The 14762-nt window shown below is 36.4% G+C and overlaps 1 protein-coding gene across 2 annotated transcripts; it reads left to right on the top strand.

Moving 5' to 3' along the window:
• The first annotated feature begins 4379 nt into the window (after window positions 1-4379).
• Window positions 4380-14551, top strand: LOC110381918 (annexin A7). Of its 2 annotated transcripts, XM_064042888.1 has the most exons (5): window positions 4380-4548; window positions 6712-6819; window positions 7341-8864; window positions 9664-9874; window positions 10165-14551. In XM_064042888.1, the coding sequence occupies exons 1-5, from the start codon at window positions 4537-4539 to the stop codon at window positions 10368-10370; spliced, it is 2061 nt and encodes a 686-aa protein (XP_063898958.1). In that variant the 5' UTR covers window positions 4380-4536; the 3' UTR covers window positions 10371-14551. The 2 variants fall into 2 exon arrangements, with proteins under 2 accessions (XP_063898958.1, XP_063898959.1); XM_064042889.1 differs by lacking the exon at window positions 7341-8864.
• The last annotated feature ends 211 nt before the right edge of the window (window positions 14552-14762 follow it).

The following is a 14762-nucleotide window of genomic DNA, read 5'->3' as shown; positions in this document are numbered from 1 at the left end:
TAAAACCACATTGATTTACTGATATTTAGTATAGAAATTCCTTTTCATTTTGATGATTATTTTTCTATTTAAGCATTGTGTGTTGTGTTTGTTTTACAGTAATTTTGTATTACACTAGCCACTCACGTTCTACCCATCGCATTTAGCGGACAAAACCGCGATTTTAGGGAACTACTTCGCCCATTCCGATAAAAAATCTGTTTAAATGTCAAATGTGAGTCTGATTATTATTTTAACATCTTATGTAGGTACTTTAAAAAACCCTGTTTAGCAAAAAATAATTATTTTATCTTTATCTCAAATAAATTCTTACGTACGACGCAAAAAAAATTCGTTCAATCGCGCTAGTGGAACTCCCCCTTGGAATTAGTTTATCAACTCACGATGTTCCTTACCTATGGAAAATTAGATTCTCCTTGAGTCATATTTACGATCTATAGTTTTGGAGAAAAGCTTATGTCATTGTGGAAAAATATTCAGACTTCCTCTGACCAATATCTTATGCAATCGAACTGAAACAAGCCGTTCCCAATATCATATCCATCTCTGATTTTGCTCGGCGGCAGGTTGACGCTTCTCGTGATCAAAAGGCTGGCTATAACCTCGGACAAAGGATCAGCATGGCGATCCAACGAGGTAATGCTGCCAGCCTCTTGGGTACGCTCCCAGTCGACAGATATGGGGATGAATTTTTTGATGCTCTTTAGTTTTAATTTTGTTTTTACTAGGATACATTTTATCTTTATTGTAAATATGTTAATTTCTATGTAAATTAACACTGTTATTTTAGATAAAGAATATCAAAATTTTATCATTTAATTTGTTAAGTAAATACTTTTACAATAGTACCTCTTTTAAAAAATCTGTCAAAAACAAAACAAATTTCAAGAAAAGTCCAGACAAAATTTGACACACGCTCCGTAGAAAAATCTTCATTGTACAGTCAATAATTTTCATTTAAATTCACTCCAAGCCGAGCAAAAATACCATCAAAATGCATGGCACGATATGTTTAAACATTTTCAAAATTCTAATACTACTAACTTAAAAAACATTCCATGGTGAGGCAATGGGAAATGTTGTAAGTACTTATATTTACCTTAAAACTACTTCCCGTATCTGGATAAAAGTATACCAATAGTCTGCTTCGATAAATGGGCTATTTAACACTGAAAGAATTTTTCAAATCGGACCAGTGGATTCTCAGATTAGCTCGTTCAAACAAACTAACTCTTCAGCTTTATAATACTAAGTATCATCTCTCGAGCCTTTTCCCAACTACGTTGGGGTCGGCTTCCAGTCTAACCGAATGCAGCTGAGTACCAGTGTGCCACAAGGAGCGAATGCCTATCTGACCTACTCAACCCAGTTACCCGGGCAACGCAATACACCTAACGACAGACTTACTGGCTTCGGACTACCCGTAACGACTGCCAAGGATGTTCAATGTTCATATGTATGGATAGTCAGAAGCCAGAGTCTGACAACTAGTCTTACCAAAGGGTCTCGGGTCGCCCGGATCAGATAAGCACTCGGTCCTTGTGGCACACTGGTACTCAGCTGCATTCAGTTAGACTGGCAGCCGACACCAACATAGTTGGGAAAAGGATAGACAGATGATGATGTATGGATAATAGATTGCATTTTCTCCTTTTTTCTAGCAGGGTGGCCAACAAGGTTATCAGCAGGGCTACCAACAAGGATACCAGCAGGTACTTTGCACCAGCTTAAAATTATTTTGATGCAAGACAAATCCATTTCTTCTCAGGGATCAGTCAGTTAGGAAATGCCGACCTCAGCGTTCTTAAAATGACGTGTAAAAGTGATGTAATGTCCAACTTGCAAAATAAACGATTTCATTTCATTTCATTGTTATATTTATGCTTCTTTAGAGACGACTTCCGACCACCGACCGTAGACACGGGTCGACTGTCCTACAAGGAGTCCCGGACTCCATTCCATTCCAAATTATCTTCAACAATCATAATAAGTACTACTTCAAACATACATAAAAAGTACTACTAAATCTTCTTGACTGGGGCACGTTACGCCAGCGTCCCTGAATGCTACTCAGTAGCAGTCCTTTCCACGTCAGAGGCCGTCAGGCGGATTTGAGAAAACTCTGACACTAGGGCTTGTTAGGTGATTAAACCTGCAGCATAACATTCATTTTAAGCCCAAATACAGCAGTAACAAAAACTTATTTTTTTTTAATTAAATGTTTGTTCTTTGAAGACTTATCAACAGTCAACAGTTGTTTTGAGAAAACTGATGTTTATATTTTCGGTGAACTTTTGGGCCTTAATCATATGTTTTAATTTATTTCCGTAGGGTTACTATGGACGCCAGCAAGGAGGACCTTATCAAGGGGGGCCATACCCCCGGCAGGGGTATTATGGTAACTATGACCTTATAATACAAAATTCCGTTTCGTAAGGTTTTATTTATTTATGCTTTATGCTATGTAGAGGTTCAATGGCGGATTTAACGCCTTAAACGTTCTCTGCCTGTCTACCTTAGGGAGGTGGTGAAAAGAAGAAGTGGTAGGTGCAACACTGTTGGAGATGTAATGCAATGTAAAAAAACATAAGTTTATGACACAACTAAAATATATGCATAAAAGAACTTTATCAGAGGGGAGAAAGTACGTTTTGTTGCCCGGGTAACTGGGGTGAGGGGTTCAGATCTATAGGCAGTCGCTCCTTGTAAAGCACTAGTACTCAGCTACATCCGGTTAGACGGGAAGCCGACCCCAACATAGTTGAAAAAAAAAGGCTCGGAGGATGACTGATGATCCGAGAGAAGAAAGTGAGGAAAATGAACTACTATGAAGATTCTGTTAACTTACCATGGCTGTGATTTCGTAGTCTTTCTTCATCTTTCTTTCTTTTCTTGCAGGCCAGCAGCAGCCTCAGGGCGGAGGGATATGCGAGGCGTGCGGCTGCGCGGCGTGCCTCGCATGCCTCACCTGCCTGTGCTGCTCCTGCTGCCAGGCCATCGCCGGCATGCTCGGCATGGCAGGCGATGATGATGACTACTGAACACTTTTGGAGATTTCACAGGTAATATGTTGTTAATATTGAAGATGGCACGTTAAACTGTCATTGACCATCCTTGGCAGTCGTTACGGGTAGTCAGAAGCCAGTAAGTCTGACACCAGTCTAATCATGGGGTATCGGGTTGCCCGGGTAACTGGGTTGAGGAGGTCAGATAGGCAGTCGCTTCTTGTAAAGCACTGGTACTCAGCTGAATCCGGTTAGACTGGAAGCCGACCCCAACATGATTGGGAAAAAGGCTCGGAGGATGATCTGTGACGGGTTCTTACGAAATAACAATAGCTTTCAAGGAATGGTTGCTATGGAAAAGAACCTGTGTTTGAGTGTAATATATTAAGCTACAGCTTATACATATATGTACATATGTATATCAGAATAATTTTAACCTACATGCTACTTTTAGCCTAAGGATACATAAATATGCAAATGTCCAGGTTGTGTTGTTTCATCAAAATCCGTTAATTAGTAACAACACTCCAAAAACTTAACTTTACTAAAGTCCCCATGTGAGTATCCATATTGTATGCAATCAGTAAAATGTCCGCAAAACTGCAACCGCCGTGCGCGAACACATTTTGATGGAATTTCAGCCGTTCTTCAACCAGCGCCTGATGGGTGAATGCTGCGTGCTCGCTTGCATATCATATGCTATCCTCGTTGTTGAAGCTTTCACATCTATGAAGAGAAAACATCGGCCGCCTGACTGATAGAAAGCGTATGTATCTTGTCAGTTATTTGAATTAGTTGTTCGTTGCGACCGTTTTCCGAATAAACTGCTTCTTGTAAACGGATAATAAGTAGCGTAACGCCCTTTTTAGAGAGAAAGCTGGCACCTATCTGCGTTGATTTACTAGAGCTATACGCGCTTGTCCATTCTGGTAGGTACAGTTACTTTACATAAAGCAAGTGAGCAGAATAAAGCAAATATAACTGCTATTGCATTTGTAGTGTGTTTTTAGTAAATTAACGTTGCTGTTCGCAGCACAATCGTCGCGTGTCCGCAACCTAAACTCCATTTCATGAAAGAAGGCCCGCAGACGCAGTGCTAGTGTCTTTACGATAGCTCAGTAAATACGTACAGAAATATATAGTTCCACAATTTTCAGCGGGACTTCTTTCGTGAAACGCGACAGCTCCGCCCCGCAACCGCTCGCACCCCTCTCGTGTGTCCTATTTGATGTGCATCTAGTGTGCGTCGGCCATTATTTGGACTTCATGGAATACATTGACAAGCCGATTCGAAATAAAACCTCTTGTCAAAACCAAAATGAATTCTTCTATCAAAATGACAAAACTTGTCATTTACTTTTGTCAATTTGATAGAAGAATTATGTTTGACAAATGACAATAAATTCACAGTATTCAGCGAAATATTTTCGTTTAAATTTATTTATTTAGATTCGTGAAGAATCTATATCAATCAAAATGTCTGTATATCAGTTCCTAAGACGCGCCGTTAAATAACTAAAGAACATCTTGGATGGGGAACATAGTACGTAAAACTTGTATCATATGCTTTACCCAACTATGTTGGGGTCGGCTTCCAGTCTAACCGGATGCAGCTGAGTACCAGTGCGCCACAAGGAGCGACTGCCTATCTGACTTCTTCAACCCAGTTACCCGGGCAACCCGATAGGTACCCGTAGGAAAGTAGTTTTCAGACCTACCTAGGGGTAGACTTAAAACTTTTAAGTTTTGATCACGTACCAAGTATTTTTTTGATAATGTGAAATCCCGTCGTCGTAAGTCGCTTAGGTAGGGTCATTTCGCCTGTTGGCGACCATTTAGTGCAGTTGGCAAGTTTGACGGCGATAATAAAAATGCTCCAGCACTCATTTCCATGTCAAATTTGTGTAATGTATTCCTTATATACTCTATTTTAAGATTAACTTTCAGTTGTATTAGAAATATCTTACGTTTTCTATTTAAATCGATAAACCTCAAAATTAGGCGTTTTACCCAGTTTGCGTCCACAAAATCCAATTCGCGTCCACCCATGGTCCAGTTCGCGTCCAGTAGCTTAGAAAAGGAATATAGGGGTGATTTTTTTAAGAATTAATAAAGAAAGATTGTATTAGATCAATTTCTTTATTTAACAATAAACTTAATTATTAAAAGTCAACATTATCATCATTTAAAATTCACTTTAAAAAATAAAAATAATTCTTCTCAACATTGGTTTAAGTAACTTAAAATAAGATTAAACAGTATTTTTTTTTATTAAGATATATACGTGGTTATAATTAAATTATAATTATAATTTAAATATTTAATTATAATTAAATTATAACCACGTATATATATATATATATATATATCTTAATAAAAAAATAGAAAAATTATAATTTAATTAGAACCACGTATATATCTTCATAAAAAAATATAATTTAATTATAACCACGTATATATCTTAATAAAAAAATGTACTGTTTAATCTTAATATATTAAGTAATTTCATTTAAGATAAGTTCTTCGGATACAGGAAAAAATAAGGAAAAGACAACATACACAGAAGAAGACTTAAAGAAAGCATTAAATGATATTCGAGAGAAGAATAAATCGATAAAAAAAATATTCAAAGAATATGCCTTGTCTGATAATTTATTGACTCAACAATTCTTTTAGTTGTATGTTTAGACAAAATTGTTATATTGTTTTGTTAATTTAATATGGCCAAAAACTTACTATAATCAACGCGGGTCTTTCCCTGTGATTTTAGGGTAAAATTAACAGAACTGATTACTGTTTATTTTTCAAGTTGCAAAATTAATTGCCTAATTTTAAGTTACTTAAACCAATGTTGAGAAAAATTATTTTTATTTTTTTAAAGTGAATTTTAAATGATGATAATGTTGATTTTAATTTAAAATAACAAAAAATTAAAAATTTACTGTTTAATCTGAATATATTAAACAGTACCCATGTTTTAATTATTTTTTATAAGCAAGTATTTAACGAAAACAGTGGACGCAATTTGGTTTATTAGTATAGAGGATAGTTTTAGTTCGCGTCCATTGTGGACGCAAAGTGGAAGTTTTGTAAAATTCGATGTAGTAATTCGCGTCCACCTTATTTTATTCGTTAAATATAAAAAACATTACCAAATTCATAAAAAACATTATACCTTTATTCATCATTAAACTGTAGAAATAGCTATCTATCCTAAAATTCACATAAAACAATATAAAACTTACCATCAAACACGCCGCTGCACACTAATTTTTATCTAAAATTCAACGTGTTTGCGCTTTCTTGTTGAAGAGCCTAGACTAATTATTTTTTCTAAAAGGATTGGTTGGACGCACAGAACTTTTGTCTATCTGTGCGTGCCTCTTATACATTAACGTATTAGCGGTAATGATCTTTCGTTTGATTGGTGTGTTAATTATCTTGTTTTCGAAGTTTTTTTAAAGGAGATCGGCAAAATGGACGCGAACTGGGCGATGGTCGCGAACAGGCGAAATGACCCTATAGCAATTTCTTAGAACTTTTTACAAGTTACGGAAGTTAGTTTGTACGTAATTTTTACGGATCAACATTCAATGTAACTTTACAAGTGTAAAGTCGGTGTATTTACTTATTTTCCGAAATTTAAAAAAAAATCTAACGCCAAATTTCACCGAACGTTTGACCTTGAATATTTTCGTGTTTACAGCCATCTCAGGGGCAAGGAGGGTACGGTCAAGGTCAACCCGGCTACGGGCCGCAGCAGGGCCCATTCGGTGGCGGCCCCTACCAACAGGGGTATGGACAGCAACAACAGGTACGGGTTATTTATTATGTAACATATTTATCTATATCTATGTATTCCATTTGAGTAGTACTGAAAAAATAAAGCAGTGATTTTAAATGAGTACGACATTATTATTGTTGTATTTACATAGATTTCTAGTGGCATTTTATTTTAAAATAAAAAGTTTCAAAACATCACATTTTTCCTCCTGATTTTTTTACTGCGGATTTTTTTTTATTTCTAAGAAAAATAATTTAAATAATCATCCGCCAGCCACCATCCGCGTCGAAACTACTTCGCGTTCAAGCAAACAAACTTTTAGCAAATAATTATTTTAGAGTGAATTTATCCTGCATTCGTGTATCAATCCCACAGGTCTAAATGGGTTTTATTATTTTGAAGTATGACATATATTTTGTTTACTGGCAGTAATTTATACTGAAAACTTAAGTTTATTTCTCGTGTGGTTAATACATAAATGCACACTTTAACTATCAAAATTAGTATTTTTCGATATAAATGATTAACTTGTCGGTTGTACACCAATGCAGGGTGAAGCTAGTCGAGGAAGATGGTTACTGGATAGAATAAGACGACATCTCAGAGGTCAAGGTCAACCGAGTACCGTTATTCAAGGTCAACCGAGTACCGTTATACAAGGTCAACCGAGTATCGTTATTCAATGTCAACCTGATACTGCTATTCAAGATCAACCTGATACCGCTATTCAAGATCAACCTGATACCGCTATTCAATGTCAACCTGATACCGCTATTCAAGATCAACCTGATACCGCTGTTCAAGATCAACCTAGTGCAGTTATTCAAGGTCAACCTGATACCACTATTCAAGATCAACCTAGTACAGCTATTCAAGGTCAACCTAGTACCGTTATTCAAGGTCAACCTGATACCACTATTCAAGATCAACCTAGTACCGCTATTCAAGGTCAACTTAGTACCGCTATTCAATGTCAACCTGATACCGCTATTCAAGATCAACCGAGTACCGCTATTCAAGATCAACCGAGTATCGTTATTCAAGGTCAAACAAGTAATGCATCGCAAAGTCATAGCAGAAGCATAATACAATCTCAAAGAAGTAAGATTCCTCAAGATCAAAAACTTGCCATACCTCAAGGTCAAAGTTATACCATCACAACTCGACAAGGAAATGATTTTTGTCACCCACAGCACGATGGTGGTAACGATATTCAAGTTCAAACAAGTAATGCATTACAAAGTTGCAGTTGCAGCAGCATAGTACAACCTCAAAGAGGTAACATTCCTCAAGGTCAAAGACTTGCCGTACCTTTAGGTTGCAGTTATACCATCACAACTCGACAAAGAAATGACTTTTGTCACACACAGCACGATGCTTGCACTGATATTCAAGGTCAAAGACTTGCCTTACCTCAAGGTCGCAGTTATACTATCATACCTCGACATAGAAATGAGTTTTGTCACACACAGCCAGGTGGTTGTACCGTTATTCAAGGTCAAACAAGTAATACATCGCAAAGTTATAACAGAAGCCTAATACAATCTCAAATAAGTAACAATAATATTCTTCAAAGTCAAAGACTTGCCTTACCGCGAGGTCTCAGTTATACTATCGCAACTCGTCAAAGAAATGACTTCTCTCACACACAGCACGATAATTCCACACTTAATCGTAAGGGTTCCCGAAAAGTTCAAAAGAGTTCTCCATCTCAAGGTCAACAATACACCCAAGGTCAAAACTTAAGGAATACCGTCTTAAAAGACCCAAAAAGTGTACTGCCAAAACTACGTGCAGGTCCCCGAAACAATCAAGCAAGTACCCTAACCCAAGGTCGAAAAGATGACCTTAGAGATCTCAGATTTACCATAACGCGAGGACAAAGGGCGTCGCAAACTGGAGTTTACGGGACCGTCACAACTGTTGCCTATGGTAAACATACGTACCCAGGACAGTCTGTTCAAGAAAATCCTTCTTACCCCCACGGAAACCAGCCTTACCCTCAAGAGACTCAGAATTACCCACAAGGCGGGCCTTACCCGCAAGGTGGGCAGTATCCCCAGGGGAATCCACAGGTAATACAGGTTATATTTTATGAGAGCAGGCGAGATATATTTGTGAGTGTAAATGTACATGTATCTATTCATGTATTTACGTATCTATCTTAAATGCTGACTAATTAGAATCCCTATTTTTACCCTGTCGTCACGCCTGTTGTGAATGTTCAGCAACACACAAAATAGGTGTTATATCTGTTCTAAATAATGTCTAGGGACGTCCCCTAGGGATGCCGGTGCAACTAGGTATTTTAGAATGTGGTAGTATTTTCTTCTTTCAAGCTCGCAACCCTAGCTTATCAGATTTTTATAACCTATGTACCAGGGCCCCGATTCTCCTAAGTTAATAATGTCAAAATCGAATAGAAATCGAATCGCAATATGATCGTAATAGCAGTTTTAACCATATCGGGCATTCTGCTACTAATAAAAGACCAATCGTATTCGATTGACATTGGATTGGTGTGCGATTGGTCTGCTATTTTTATGATTTTGATCTATACGGTAGTTTGCTGTACAATCATTTTGCAATCGTAAATCATTTGCAGACAAAATGATTCATTATTGAATGAAAGAAAAGGATAAAAACGTTTATTTCAAAGAAAAAATAGCGGAATGCCACATACGCTCCAATCGTAATCGAGTCGGGATTGGATCTCAGTCGAATCGAGTCGAACGTCAATCGAAGGTCGCTTAAGTAAAATTAGGAGAATCGGGCCCCAGTTGATTTGCGATTGATGAAAATTGTTTTTAATATACCTACAGGTTATAGAAATCCACTGTTAGACCAGCAATTGAATATAAGTTTCTTTTCCAGTACGGCTATCCTCAACAGGGAGGGTATCCACAACAAGGGGGATATCCACAGCAAGGAGGATATCCACAACAGGGAGGATATCCGCAACAGGGCTATCCACAACAGGGCTATCCACAACAGGGATATCAACAACAACATAACTATCCACAACAGGGGTATGGGCAGCAGGGATATGGACAGCAAGGATATGGCCAGCAAGGATATGGACAAGGTAGGATTTCTGATTGAATTATGATAGTCATATGGTTCATAATGGGGCCTTTGAAAACTCCGCGCTTCTCACGAAGTTGACCAGATACACGAGTGCAGAGAGGCACTTCGTCTTACTTCGTCCAACTTTCCCTTGTAGGTACTTCGTAAAGGAACTTTGCACGTAGTGTAGAGGGGGTAATTCGGGCCCTAAGTAGGTAGTAAGTCGGCTATGGATGTAGTAAGTCTTGTGCTTTTTAGGCAAAAGTGCTTTTATAGGCAATATACTGATTGACATCATTTCTTTCCAAGGTCAACCGGGAGGGATGCAAGGCGTTGCCCAGAAAGCTGGTTGCGCAGCCTGCATCGCATGCCTGACGTGCCTCCTATGTTCTTGCTGCCAAGGCATGCTAGGAGCTGGCATGGATCCTGAGCACCAGGGCGAGGAGGGGGGAGGATATGATCAAGGTGGAACCAACGTCTCACCTCCGCAAACGTCAGGCATGGACGATTATTAGATGACATTGACAGTGACAGTTTGAAGGTAGTGTTGCAAAAATAAGAACTGAATATCAATTTGGTAGGAAATGTATCTAGAAATAGTGTGGTAATGAGGTAACTTTATAAACTAATGGATTCAAGGTAACTGGTTAAATCTGACTCCCAAACACAGTCTGAAAGCTGTATTTAATAGTTTAATTTACTGTCTCAGATAACTTGTTCATCCCAAATACTGGCAACAAGATGTATTGAAGTATGTACTCAGTGTAGTTACAATAATAAAAACATTTATTTTTATAAAGCCATCTACGATCTCTGGCAACTTCTATCGGCACCTTACATATTTTTTGATAATTATCTAACATCTTTCATCTGATTACTTCTACATTTCTTTGTCAGTTATTGACCTATGGCACTCTGCCTGCCTAGCGTTTTCCCAACTATGTTGGGGTTGGCTTCCAGTCTAACCAGATGCAGCTGAGTACCAGTGCTTTACAAGCTCCTCAGCCCAATGACCTGGGCAACCCAAAACCCCATGACAACAAGTCATATAAGCCTTGTATTGGTCTTTATTTTACTTTCAACGTCGATGTTAACATAATAATGATGATATTTTTTTACGAATGAAACTTTTTATCTTTTTTTTATTTCAAAAATTATCAGAGTATTAACCTACCTTTAGTAGATTTATATTTAATGTTGGCAGCACTAGCATTTCCGTAGAACCTTTTGTTTTTGAAGGGGTTTTTAATTTTGCCTTTTTTTACTTTGCCTTTCCTGACTCATATTAATATTTATTGACGTTAATTTATATAAAGTTAAAAGTGATCTTAATCTTGATTTTACTAGACCAGGAAGTGGTTTCACCGTTATTTTACTCACTTATATCCCTAACCGTTTAACTATCAATATTTTCTCACTCAAAATAATAATTAGCAGTAACCTGCTTGTAAACACGTTTGAGAAAATAAAATAACTTGTGACGGCTTCGTTTTCTTGCATTTAGGGATTAACACGTTTTACTTTATTCAAAAATAATATTATAATGTTATTGTATTAAAGTGTATCTATATCCCTCGATGCGCTATTCAAATATATTGGTGAAATCACTTTGAAGATCGGTTTAACCCTTGGCACCACTCGTTACTTCAAGCCACACATATACACTCGTGGGGGAGCTAGGTCCCCTATGAATTCGGTATTTATTTAATTGAGAATTAATAATTTTAACGAAGTTTTTTTATATAAAATAAATAAAACACTTAATAAAAATTTAATAAATATATATTTTTATTGAAACTTAAAACATAAATTTCACTTTTCTGATATTTTAACGAAATTAGTGCTTCTTTGGCTACAAATTTTAAGGACTAAGTTTGGAAACAAAAATAAAAATGGAAAAATATACTTTTACACTAAATGTGTCTTTTTTCCTTTCAGAAATATAACTAAGAAGTAAAATAAAATATAACATTTTCAACATTTTGAATTTCATGCAAAATCACAACAAGTATTGTTTCTTATCAATCTACAACAGTTTTTAGGAACATTTTCAGTCTTCTAAGAAAATATACGGCGGTGTTTTCCCCCACTTCCATCTGCTTTTGCCGTAAATAGCATTAGAGCTGTTGTCAGTCTGTTGATCTACATTATTCTCGTCTTCAGAATCATTGCCAAGTTCTTCTTCGCTCTCCGTGTCATGATCACTAGCTTCTTCCTCCATATCACTCAAATCCAGTATTTCTTCCGGAAAAAAATGTCCTCATTTCTATCTTCATCCAACTCTGTATCATTTAACAGATTTTGTATCTGTTGTGGAGTAAAATTTTTATCCATTGCGATAAAAAAAATAAAGAACACGATAAAATAATAAAAAAAAATAGTAACGTAACTACACTCGTGGGGGACCTATGTCCCGTTGTAACACGTACCTCGCAAACCAAAAGTGTTAGCCCGATGCACTTCCGCACCCTGCGACCTCTCGGGCAGTACCGAGAATACAAGGAGCCGCGACCGCGTAAAGTTTACAATAAAAAATATATTTACAAAAAAGTGCTTGATGGGGGACCCTGCTCCCCCACGTATGGTGTTAAGGGTTAAATAATTTATATACTCTACTGACTATTACTAATTTTTAGACTTTATTGACAATTTTTAAGAAATACCAGTCCTTTGAATTTAAATCTTTTGTAAAATATCTTAAAATCATTAGATCTCCATGGGTATTATTGTTATTCACAGACTTCCCAAAAGGAGGAGGTTATGAATTCTGTTATATTTATTTTCACGCTTATTACCAAACCAAAGCGGTGATATTTATTTGTTTATTATATGTTTACATTATTTCTGGCAGAACTGAAAATTCTCAGAGCAAGAGTGTTCTCAAGGGTGATTATGTGTTGCACATTAAATATAAAAATCTATATTATTTTCTACACTTTAAATTATTTTTATCATATAATTCTGTTAACATCGATTGTTGAGAAAAGGTTTTCTTATTTACCATTACAACGTTTATATACCTACTTTTTTTACTGTCAATAGTTTACTTACTTTAATATTGTTATTTCAAGCCATTATAATGTACTTTTTCAATCAATATTATTCGTCTTACATGATAACTTCATAATATGTATTGTATTTTTTTACATTATAATAATATTGGGTCAGCTTTAACATACGGTTGGATAGCCCCAAAGTAAACGCTTGATTATCTCGTGTATTGGGTGCTAAGCAACAGATGAACCACATACATTTCTTACATGTATACCTAGTAATATACACTATATTTATACATATATAACTCAAATTCAAAAACGTTTATTCAAACGTTTATCACCACTTCCTATGTGATTTTGCTGAGATGAAGTGGCGCAACAAACTCCCCAGCAATAAAATACATATAATAACACCCAGATCATAGCCAACATGCTCCTAAAATGTTGATCGTACCGGGAATCAAACCTTCTATTCGGCAGTCCGGCACGGTCATCATTACGCTAAATAGGTCATCCAGAAGTTTAATCTAAACATTGCTGATTCAGAGCATATGGTTAGCCACAAACCACTCCCCCCGAATTATGTATAATCAGTCACATCAATTTTAACAACTTCACTAATTTTGCAACTAACGGTCAAAACTGTCCTGTATGCTTGTCACTTAGCATCCATGTTGAAAGCCTGCTGTCCAATTTGTTAGCTTTGCCAATTCCATACAACCAACCCTTGGTTTCTGCTTTATTTATTAAGCGAAGTATTCCTCATGCCGTAATGGTAAACATAGTCCTCCCCTAAGGTTCGCCGCGTTGCTCGGTCTTCAGCAACCCGCATCCACTTCTTCCCGGCGATCCCTTTATTTTTTGAGGATCTATTTAAAGTGATCATTAACACCTCTTTTTCCCGCAACATTTTTTAGAGTCCACACCTCATAATAAATGGAATAAAAAAGGTTGTATCACTAGCGACCGTTAAGACTACTTTTTCATAAGATGATTAAATGGGTAACTGACATTTCTATATGGGAACAACAAGGGAAAAATCTTGGGCCTATTCCTGTATTACGAGGTGTTTAATTTAGATATATATTGCGGGATTGAATTTATTTGTACGGTTGATTATTCATTCGTCTTTTATCCAAACACAAGCTTTCAACAGCGGTTTTACCGCGTCCCAAAGGAACTATATCCCTTTCCCAGATTGAGATAAGTCATCCTGAGTCCGTCTCCTGGTTCCAAGCTTCCTTGAGTTGTGAACTAACACAACTGTATATTATACAGATTCATGCAAGTTGTATTTTTTTATAACAACTATTTTATACTGAAAAAGTCAGCTAACATGCCCCCTGATTTCCTATTTTACTCTATACATATTTATACTAAAACAAGCATTTACGAAAGAAACTACGACTAATACCTCACAAAATGAACAATTTAGAGTTTGACAAATGTTTACCAATTTTACCTATTTCATTTAGGTGCAGGCAAGATTTTTTATTATATTTCCAAAAGAAGCAATGCTCTGCTACTTAAAAAAGCAAGTAACAACTCTTGCTTCTTTCTTAAAATTAAAAAGTTTGTCTGAACTCGTTGTTATCCGATGATACTTTTGTTATAAACTTGCAATAATATAAGTTATTAAATCAATAAAATACTACCTATTCAATAAGCAATTTTTCATAAAAATAAACTTGTTAAACATTTTTGTTGTTTTATTTTTGAGCCATTTTTTACAGAAGCATAGTAAAATCTTTAGTTTTAATTACGAAGTAATATTACAATCGAGTATCGTGCATGAGAAAAATAACCGCTTAAAATCATAGCGCAAAAGAAATATGTAAGTATATAGTGTAGCTTTTCGAAAACTTTTTTTCGCATCCTGTAGCTTTTCGACTAACTTTTTTTTTGTCATCG

Source organism: Helicoverpa armigera, chromosome 30 (genome assembly GCF_030705265.1).
Source record: "Helicoverpa armigera isolate CAAS_96S chromosome 30, ASM3070526v1, whole genome shotgun sequence".
In the NCBI taxonomy this organism is placed as follows: Eukaryota; Metazoa; Arthropoda; class Insecta; order Lepidoptera; family Noctuidae; genus Helicoverpa; species Helicoverpa armigera.
This window is presented reverse-complemented; position numbering and strand designations above follow the sequence as displayed.

Excerpts from the sequence above, each read along its gene's own strand:
- LOC110381918 (XM_064042888.1), top strand. Across the intron at positions 8,865-9,663 it reads ATCCCCAGGGGAATCCACAG|TACGGCTATCCTCAACAGGG; the intron begins GTAATACAGGTT and ends TTTCTTTTCCAG. Across the intron at positions 9,875-10,164 it reads CCAGCAAGGATATGGACAAG|GTCAACCGGGAGGGATGCAA; the intron begins GTAGGATTTCTG and ends TTTCTTTCCAAG.